This window comes from Hyperolius riggenbachi, chromosome 3 (genome assembly GCF_040937935.1).
Source record: "Hyperolius riggenbachi isolate aHypRig1 chromosome 3, aHypRig1.pri, whole genome shotgun sequence".
NCBI lineage: Eukaryota > Metazoa > Chordata > Amphibia > Anura > Hyperoliidae > Hyperolius > Hyperolius riggenbachi.
This window is the reverse complement of record NC_090648.1, coordinates 336667098-336678209: the sequence shown is the minus strand read 5'-3', so window position 1 is coordinate 336678209 and position 11112 is coordinate 336667098. Positions and strand designations below refer to the sequence as shown.

Below are 11112 nucleotides of genomic sequence, written 5' to 3'. Positions count from 1 at the left end.
AACTAGTGAAAGCCTTTATTTTTCTCTTTCTTTGTCAGCTCTTGGCATTGTTTATTGATTAACTGTAGTGCTGCTGTCAGTATTTTAGCAATAGTCTGGTAGGATCTCCTGACTGGCATTTTGCCTTTTAAAAACCATCTACACATGACTACATTCAAAAAAATCTCAGTCTCTCAATCGGATGTTGATGGCTCTCCTCGTCCTTTTATTATTATTAATGTTCTTGGAAGCGGAGGATATTGAACAGTAATTAGGATCCACTGTATCTGCTGTTGGGATAGACTTGAAAAGGTCACTTTGCAGGCAAGAAACCTTTTATGTACCTATATATTTTTTTTCATCTGCTATTATCATTAATGTAACGATACTTAGCACATTTATATCAGCTAGGGAGTGTGACAGATTGTTTAGTTCATTTGAAAAGATGCAGTAATCATCTGCAGGCAATTTTTATGGCAATACCGTCTCTGTTTAACCTTTCGTTCTAGCTTCAGGTGGTATTATTGGCTTGCATTTTTAATATGTGGTGGGTAGAGGGAGCGGAAATGCGCATATTGTGGTAATGTTAATTGAATGAGTCTTGGGTAGAGCGTAATCACTCAGAAGAATAGTATTCCACCAGGTGCCGTTAAGTTGAGCTAAATAAAAAGTTTGAATTAGTCTAATGCCAGTACGTCTGGAACAAGTTCTTTTCTAAATGTTGCCATTAAGGTGCCCAACTGGCGTTTTCCACAGTCGGGAACAAAATGAAATGTGCGTTGCTTGCCTTTATTAAATCATTGCCATTTTTTTTCATAGCGCACATAAATATTATTAGTGTAGTTGTAGAAGGGTTTGGAGTGCTATAGCAGAGTGTAAACCAGATTGAAGGGTGTCTTTGAGGTCTAGGTTAATGCCAAGCTAAGACATCAGTCCCTTTTATTCCATTCAGTGTGTGTTTTATGGATGCACTGGCTCCTGGGGGTCCCAGCAGTTTCTTCAAAAGAAACCTCGTTATTGTTCTTATAGGACTGGTGTTTTGTTAGTGCTGTGACTGTAAACTGCCTTGAAAATTGGAAAACAATTTGAAAACGAGATTATATGATACCCCGAGGAAGGTGTCTGTTCTATTCCAAAAGAATGTGATGTTATACCAAAGTCACTGAAATTCCTCTAATGAAATTATTGAAGAGTACAGTTGCACAAGTACAAAATGTTTTCTTTCTTAACTTTTTTTCATCATACACCTCAGGTGGAGTTTGATTACTTATTTTTAAAAGGACCTTTTTGCTTTTTCTCACTTGCACTTCTAAACTATTTGTAAAGATATATTGGCTCCAAACTTCATTTATTGATGGATAAAAGGGAACCTGAAGTGAGAAGGGGTATGGGGGATGCCATATTTATTTCCTTTTAAGCAAAACTAGTTGCTTGGCTGACCTGCTGATCCTCTGCCTCTAATACTTTTAGCCATAGACCCTAAACAAGCATACAGCAGATCAGGTGTTTCTGACATTTTTTCTGACAAGTTTAGCTGCATGCTTGTTTCTGGTGGTATTTAGGAACTGCTGCAGCCAAATAGACCGGCAGGGCTGCTAGGCAACTAGTATTGCTTAAAAGGAAAAAAATATGGTGGACTCCATATAATTATCCCTTCAGGTTCCCTTTAATATTTCTGAATGGCATGTAAAGTAGTGTTTGTGGGATTAAAGTCACATGCAGCTGCCAAGGAACTTTTTATTCTTTACTTCAGGAATGTCTGGCTTGATATGAAATATGTCACTGTTAGGCCTACATTACACTGCTTTAATATTTCTGCTTATTTACGAATAATCCCTATTATTAGCAGGGCACCCCTGCTTTATAGGATAGTTTCTTTTCTCCTATCCAAGTTTGGGGCAGTGATACACTTGAAAACTGACAATGGATATCTCTACAGTGGAGGATCTCAGATATGGACATGAGACTCAACTTGTCGTCTGAGGTTGTGTTCATAATATGCTTGAGATTGTATTTGTTTTTTGTTGTTTTTTTCGTGGTAAGCTTTAAAGTGGGAGTACACTCAAATGTCAGCTCTAGTCTACTTTAGGGGACCCAGTAGGAAACATTATGGGGATCAGTTCCCCATCAGTTAGATGTAAATCATTTCTCATTGCATTCAAATGTCATGTAAATGTTATGCAGCATGAATTTGGATCAATACAATTCACAGGAGATTGGTCCAGTTCCAAGTTGCATACCATTTACATGAAATTTGAATGTTAGGGAAAACAATTGCATCTCGTTTTTTTATCCCTATTTACTAACCATTCAACAATTCTCAGTTTGTGCCAAATATATAATACAGGTGGAAACTGCAGTTTAACAGAAAATGTATTCGAAGTCCAGTTGACCTGCCGGATCATTTATGGACCTGAACCCAGGGATCCTCTAACTGTACTGGAGAGGCCTTAGTAAATCAGATCCTGCAGATAACTACACACATTAGATATTAACCGCCTGAATCAAATGTTTTTGATCGTTTTGGAAAAACCTACCATGGGTGCAGGAACTCTCCAACACTGGCAGAGAGCTGAACAGTTTGTATGTATACTGATCATGGATAAATTGTCACCTAATGTAATCAGGAAAGTTTGTTAAAATTCATCTTCTGTGAATATTAGTTGATAGATGGGCACTTCTTGATAAACTCTAGTGAACAGAGATGGAGAAAATGCTCTACCATTATTTTTAAGCTTCTAAACAAATTTGCTTGTTTTACCCTATAAGATGGTGAGGTGTTTTAAAAGTGTTGTCCTTTTGGAAGATGAAATAAAAGATACTTAATGCCTTACTTTGTCATTTCATTTTTATTTCAAAGTGTGTGATGGTTAATTAAGTTTTGTGCAGTGCACAACCTTCCTTTTTGCAGTAAAGTATCTGGATAGCTGGGTTCGATAGCTTCATTTCCTGTGTTAACTGCAGATTTTGTAGTGGACAGACAGCTGTAAAAGCCTACCAGTAACCACATGGGGTAATTGGGGAGGGGCTGGGAAGGGGCAGTGGCCAGTCTTTACCTGCACACACAGAACAGCTCCAGGCAACTGTAAGAACATGCTTTATAGGATAGTTTATTTTCTCCTATCCAAGTTTGGGGCAGTGATAAACTTGAAAACTGACAATGGAAATCTCTACAGTGGAGGATCTCAGATATGGACATGAGACTCCAATTGTTGTCTGAGGTTGTGTTCATAACATGCTTGAGATTCTATTTGCTTTTTTTTTTCGTATTAAGCTTTTAAAGTGGGATTACACTCAAATGTCCGCTCTAGTCTACTTTAGGGGACCCAGTAGGAAACATTATGGGGATCAGTTACCCAGCCACAGTAACCTCTTATAGCACAAAGCGTTGAGATTGCGCAAATAGTGTGAGTGTTGTTTACTACAACCTATTGAAAACCTAGCACTTATAGAGGGTGCTGTGTACTCAATCACGTTAACTGAATTTCGTAATGAGGTTTTCTGCTGGGTTACCTAAAGTTGACTGGTGTCCAAATTTCATCTATGGTTTTAAAGTGAACCTGAGGTGAGAGTGATATGAAGGCTGCCATATTTATTTCCTTTTAAGCAATACCAGTTGCCTGGCTGCCTGCCGATACTCTGCCTCTAATACTTTCAGCCATAAACCCCCTGAATAAGCATGCAGCAGATTAGGCGTTTCTAACAATATTGTCAGGACTGACAAGATTAGCTGTATGCTTCTTTTTGGTGTACTTCAGACACCACTGCAGCCAAATAGATCAGCAGGGCAGCCAGGTCAAGTGGTATTGTTTGTCCACTTCACCCCCAAGGGCCTTTACTCTAATGGACCAGAGTAATTTTCACCTGTCAGCGCTCCCACCTTTCATTTGCCAATAACTTTATCATTACTTGTCACAACAAAATTATCTATATCTTGCCACCAATTAGGCTTTCTTTGGTTGTTACATTTTGCTAAGAATTTTTTTATATGGTAAATGCATTTTAACAGGAATAATATGAAAAAATGGAAAAAAAATCATTTCTCAGTTTTCAGCCATTATAGTTTTAAAATAAAATGTGCTACTGTGAATAAAACCCATGTATTTTATTTGCCCATTTGTACCAGTTATTGCATTTAAATTATGTCCCTAGTACAATGTATGACAACAAATTTTATTTGGAAATAAAGGTGCATTTTTTTCAGTTTTGCATCCGACACCCCCATAATTACAACCCTATATATGCAAATATAACAGTAATATATCCTCATACCATACATAGTAAAAAGGGTTTTATTTTAACTATGGGTGGGGGGCAGGGGAGGGGGAAAGGAGATATTTTATTATTATATAATGTATAAAATGTAATGTGAAGTGTATATTTTTATTTTTTGCATGCATTTTTTTTTCACTCTCAGCACTGTCTCTTTGCTTAGGACAGAGCTGTTACAGCAAAGTTCATTGGCCTTAGGGCACTATGATGGGTTCAGGGAAGATTTCTGCCCTTTCACCAATCGCAGCTCTGCAGATTCTGATGTTAAGCACAATGGGGGGGGGGGGGGGGGATTGCTGCATGATCCTGAATGGTAGCAGCAGGCAGGACATTTTAAAACGTTCTGTGGTCTGTTAACGGGGACTAAAAGGATGTTTTAAAACAGCGCATGGTCCAGTAGTGGTTAAACAAATATGGCAGCCTCCAAATAACTCTCACCTTAGGTTCACTTTAAGTATTCAAATAGTAAAAACTGTTTGAGTGGTTTTTTAAGGTACTGGAAGGCTAATGCTAGATACACAGGATACAATTTTCTGGCAGATTTACCTGCCAGTTCGATTTTTTTTCCAACATGTCCGATCTGAATTTTGATTGATTTTTTTCAATCGATTTTCGTAGAAGTGAATGGAAAATTGATTGGCAAATCGATCGGAAAATCGATTCAGATTTAAATTGGACATGTTGGAAAAAATTGATCTGGCAGGGAAATCTGCCAGAACAATTGTATCGTGTGTACCTAGCATAACACTCATGCATTTCAATTCATTTAGTTGATCATGATAAGGTTGCCATTGCTAGCCAGCATTATCAGATTATGTTGAAAGTATATTAGATGTGTAAAGAAGGTAGAAAAGCGTCTGCTGTATTCAGGGAGGAAGCTGTGAACATTCTCTTCTTTGTTTGCTCACTATTTACTTAATTGCAAGTCTATATGTTCCTTTGTCCTGCAGCAAAATCATTTTGGTGGCCCTTTTTCACCAACTATTAGGTGCTACTTCAATTACAAAATTCTGAAGTCGTTTTAAAGAGATGAAAATCCTAGGAGATAACTTGGGAGAAACAGTTAATATGTCTACCCCAACACTTGAATCTTAAAAAAATGATTCCGAAATAATTTTCGCTGTTTTTTTTTTTCTTTTATTCTTTTTAAGAAATGGCTCTCCATAGAAGTTCAGATATTTTTGACTGTAACTAAATTACTAAAGCTATCACTCCTGTACTGATGTTGAAAGTCCAAGGAGAATAGCAGTTGGAAGGTTGTAGTTTTGTCTTTATCTAAAGAGCCATCCAGATTGAGCAGGTAATGTCAGTCACCACTTTGAAAGCTGGTTACCTGCCACTGACTGCAGAGGTACTATTGATTTTTATACAAAGAACCACAAGTAGCCCGTTTGGAATGGTACATAGTAAAAATAAAGAACACAGAAAGCAATTTACTATTGCAAATGTCAGAGAATGAGAGAGATGCACTATTTTTCTGTGGTCTCTTGTAATTTAAGTGTTCCTCATAAAAAAACAATCAATACTTGAATTTTATGAACAACCAGTGTGGCCAATGGCCATTGCTGAATTGTGTATAAGTAGGGCAGTAATGAAGGGAACATTCCTTTGCAGTAAACTTTGATCCTGTTGCATGTTCTACTACTCAACTACTAATGTATATAATATTTTATACAGAATAGATGCAATTTAGCAGGGGGCGGGGGGGGGGGGAATTACAGCTGCCCAGAATCCTCACTCAAGCCAGGGCCGGTGCAGTGTCTGGATAAATGCATTAGTTGAGACACCAGAATGTCTGCAGGCACCCTGCTGCTGCCTGCACTTTCCATAGAAGTGAACACGGCCCTGTGCCATGTGCCCATGCTGTAAGACTACGTCAGTTTACCGTTCATTACCAATTTTGTCTGTCCTCATAATTATCTGTATTCAAACTCCTCCTGATTGATCCCGTTGTTGATGGGGAGCAGATCAGATATGTCGGAAATAATCGTCAGATCCCATCAGTCAGACAAGAAATTGCATTGTGTGTACCCAGCATTATGTACATTTACTCTAATAATGCTGATACCCTCTGAGAACATGTTGCTATAATATAGACCTTACTGGATCGTCCCCTTATGTATGTTATAATGAAGCTGTTAGTTGTTTATGAAAGAGCATCAGCATGCTTTGCCCCTAATAAAGAATACAATTAAGGATAAGAACTGAGCAAAGTTTTTCTACATTGTTCCACGAGACTCCCATACACTTATTCAATATGTGTTCCTACTATAGAAAAAAACACAACTGGTTTTGGTTTGGTTTTCTACACACCGTGTTCCTACTATTCTGCCAGTGTCTTGACTGAAAAATGTACCAGTCTTGTAGCCATGCCCTCTGCCTGATCTATCACTATCAGATCCTCATAGAGGCTGCTTTAATTTGTTGACTAAGCAGATGTAACTGGGGCCATGTCTGGAGAGTTGAGTGAGGGGTCATCCAAGTGAATGTTTGATGAACAGCGTCAATGCAGCCTGAGATCCATGTGGCCACCCTTCCCTGCCACCCTTGTTTGGGTGGTAGAGAACAGATTTCTGTAATATTCCATGCCATTTGGTTTTGATGCTTTCTCTTAGTTCTAGAAACAGAACAGTATAATCTGTGTCTGTTGTTGATAGTGAACTGTTTATAGCATTTTCATGGTATTGGCAATACAATTTGTAATTGTATGCTTATTTGTGCAGCCTGGAATTAAACCACTCAAGCACAGTGGCTGATGACATTGCTAAAAATGTACATAAAGTTTGCATCAACTCTAGCTAAACTCTTTAAACACATGTAGGGTGCATATTTTCTCTTTGTTTTCCCTCTGTCCTGTGCAAGAGTTCAGGTCCACTTTAAGTAGCCAGGTTAAGTGTTTTAAATCCACTACTTGCTTGTTGTGTGAGACTGAATCAGCTTTGGAAAGAGAGTGAACATGGTACACTTGATGTATTTTTACCTTAGGATATTATTTTATCACAGATACAGTATCAGAAGTAGTTCAGAGGCAGTTCCTATGCCTTCCCTGTGAATAGTATTGCGTTTGGGAGAGTGGTGAGGTGGTATCCTTTTGACAATATATGCTAGGTTCAGCTCTGAACAGAGAACAGCCATCTTGACAGGTTCCCTTTATGGAGCACCTAGCAACTTTTCCCTGGCTCATTTTAAGACCTTTCTGCATAAAATTTCTAAGGGCGATAATTTAAGGGGAAAATCTTGGCTGTGCCTGGAACTGCTAATATGATTTTTATGCTTCTGCAGACGCGTCCTTCTGTTCTCGCAGAGGATAGTTTAACAGCTGTACCTGGCATTTTATAAAAATTATGGCTTGTCCTTGTCTCATGGTCTGTGGATTTTATTATGTTTATACTTTAACTTTTCTGCTTTCCATTTAGTTTGTGTCATTTAAACAAAAAAGTATAAAATATTCACTGTCCAGTATGTGTAATGTCAGTTTTCATTCAGCCCTGTAAAAGGGCTGTTAAGATGAACATCAGACAAAAGTATTTTTATTTATTTCTTTTATAATCTAACCAATAAAACCCCAAAAAGTGAGCGCAGAGCTAAGAATTAAACACTTTAGATTGCTTATGGTAGCAAAGCGCCTGTGAAATACGGTAATCAGTCTCTAATGTGCAAAATGGAAGAACAGAAGGATATCAATTATAAAAGGAAATGTCACCATATGGTTTTTCTGTAATATATGCCAACCATAAATGCAAATATATATAAATGTTAGTGTGATATTTAATGCATGGAGTAAGGGTCCCTGTCATCGATATTTTAAAGTTCATTAGTTTTATATTGGATGTTTATGAGCCTGGATTACATCTGTCAAATAGTTACTGTTATTACCACCCACACATTAGTTTCTCTCTTGCCATCTTTCATTCCCACGGTTGTGAGGTGAGGTATGTACTCTAAGTTTATAGCTCCCTGGTCGCACACTTGGGCAAGACAGACTGAGGATACTATGAAAGAAAACATAATCAGAGGTTAAAGACAGTAAAAACTACACATCAAATCGACCACTCATCAAATCGACCACTCATTCTCCAGGAGCGTGGGAGTCGGTGGGAAAAGGACTCTTGCGTTTTCTTCTGAAGTAAAGCCACTCACTACAGGTCTGACAGTTAAATTTATTTGCATTTAAAAGAAGCTGATCTGTACCCAAGCCATACAATATTCTTATATTATGATTTACAACCCAATTTCCCACTGTGAACCTAGCCTGAGTCTTATGGGAGAAAAGCGATATACAAATGTCGGTTGTTGTCCTCGTAAAGTGGACTCTGTCAGGCTAACTATTCATCTAGCTCAGGAACATCCAAAGTCCATCTCTGGGGCCAAATTTGGCCTATGGAGCCATTGCTGTGGTCCCCCAAAGCTCTCTACAGCTGTTAATTCCATGCGACTCACAGGCTGTAGCTGTGGCGTCGCATGCAGGGGCCAGCAGCAGTAACAGCCAGTCAGCCACTGTGCTAACCGCACTCATTATGCGAGTTATTTCCCGTGAAAATCTTTTATTTTTTAAAAAATGTCACAGGCATAATGTACATAATGGCAATCACCAAAAATTGATTAATTTCATTAGTTCAGCCCCCTAGCACTCTTAAGAATGGCGATCTGGCACTTGGCCTAAAATGTTTGGGTACCACGATCTAGCTGCTTAAAGGGAAGGTCCAAGCAAAAAAAAAAATGAGTTTCACTTACCTGGGGCTTCTACCAGCCCCATGTAGCCATCCTGTGCCCTCGTAGTCACTCACTGCTGCTCCAGTACCCCGCTGGCAGCTTTCTGACCTCGGAGGTCAGGGCCGCATTGCATACATTTTTACGCATTCCAGCTAGTGCAGGAACAAAAATGTATGCGTTGCACCACTAACACGTAAAAATGTATATGTTAATGTTCCTGCACTAGCGGGAATGCGTAAAAATGTACGCAATGCGGCCCTGACCTCCGAGGTCAGAAAGCTGCCAGCGGGGTACTGGAGCAGCAGTGAGTGACTACGAGGGCACAGGATGGCTACATGGGGCTGGTAGAAGCCCCAGGTAAGTGAAACTCATTTTTTTTTTTTTTGCTTGGACCTTCCCTTTAAATTACGGTACTTTCATATTAAATATGCATTATAAAAGTATTCCATAAAATACATAAAGAAAATCCATCCCGTTTGCCACAGAGCATAAAACAAGCTTTCAAGGGAGCTTTGGCAATGTAGCGGCTTATCTTTGTCCTGCCCTGTAGACAACAGAAACCAAGCTGTCAAACGTTCCAGTAACCTGTTGAGTGATGCCTAATTGTTTATTGAAGTGTTTCTATTCAGGAGCATTGCAGAGCTATAAATATTTCTATTTACATTTTACTAAGAGAACTTTCTCCTTCTGATCTGCCAACACTGCTACAACTGCTGCCAGGTGGCTTTGTGTATGGAAGGTGAAAGTCCACTTTTACTGAGAAAACAAACACAAAACAGCCGATCCTGTAGACTTGAGGATCTGAGCAAAGTTTGATTTTACCATATAACCTCTGACCTTTTTTAAAAGGCTTTTTTGTAACACCATCTGCTATTTTAGAGAGCTTAGTTGTGTATCAAGCTTGGCTTATACACTTAAAAATGTTGTTTTAAATATTTGTCTACAAGATCTCTAGCAGCTGAGGAGGTAACTGAAGACCGTTGAAAACCATGAAGAGGTTTTTTTCTGGATATGCAACATAAAGTGCATAGTGTGAAAGTACACTTAAGCCTGGTACACACTTTCAATTATGATTGGCCAATCACTGACCAATTTTACCACCCCCATGCAGTATATGAGGGTTTACCTACACAATCAGCTCATAGTATTTATCTGTTATAAAAAAAAGAATGAGGGCAAACTGACTTTGAATACTATGAACCAATTGTGTAGGTAACCTCTCATACTACATGGAAGTAGTAAAATTGGCCAGTCATTGGCTAATCAAAATTGGATGTGTATACGTACCCTTAGTATACACTATGGCCCTTAAGCCTGGTACACATATCCAATTTTGAGTGGCCAATGACTGGCTCATTTTACCATTATCATATAGTATGAGGGCAAATACATTAAACAGATTTTATAGGCAAGCTCTCATACTACATGGGAGTGTGAATAATTCTCTAATCCTAACATTTGTATAGCGCTTTCTCCTGTTATACTCAAATCGCCCAAGTGCTGCAGCCACTAAGGGGTTCAAGGGGCCACCCTGCAGTGTTAAGAAGTCTTGGCCAAGAACTTCTTACTGAATAGGCACTGACCCTAGCCAGGAATTGAACCCTGGTCAAAGGCAGAGGCCTTAACCAGTACACTATCCAGCCATTAGCCAATCAAAATTGGATGGTTGTACTAGGCTTTATTCAGCTTGCTTTTTCTTCTAAAGCCTGGTATACACTTTCAGTTATGATTGGCTAACCTCTGACCAATCTTAACAAATCCATGTAGTATTTGTGTCAATAGATATTAAAAACTATGAGCAGATTATGTAGGTAAACCCCCATACTACATGGAAATCTAAAGAGTAATTGCCTAACCACTAGATTAAAGCGGACCCAAACAAACATTTTTTTAAATTCAAAATATTAAGTTGCACCACTCTGACACATACAAAGATATATAAACACTCCTTCAAGCCTATGAGCATTTCAGTGCATGCTTTTCACCCTTCTCTTTTCATAACTAGGGTAATACAGGTGGCAGCCATTAGCAATTCCTTCTTTGCTGGACACCATCTACTCCACCAGTTTGCCGGATTCTGTCCTGGCAATATGAAAGGAAGCGAGGGGTTCTTCCAGTAAATGTAAAATATTTTATATTTGTCATCAT

At 38.7% G+C, this 11112-nt stretch overlaps 1 protein-coding gene across 1 annotated transcript in view; it reads left to right on the top strand.

The window, feature by feature from the left end:
• The first annotated feature begins 144 nt into the window (after positions 1-144).
• Positions 145-11112, top strand: part of LOC137562326 (dynein axonemal heavy chain 3-like) — a 1996682-nt gene continuing 1985714 nt past the window's right edge. The window contains exons 1-2 of the mRNA XM_068273663.1: positions 145-199; positions 255-319. Of these exons, the coding sequence (XP_068129764.1) occupies positions 145-199; positions 255-319 (120 nt within the window). The remainder of the gene's footprint in view (positions 200-254; positions 320-11112) is intronic.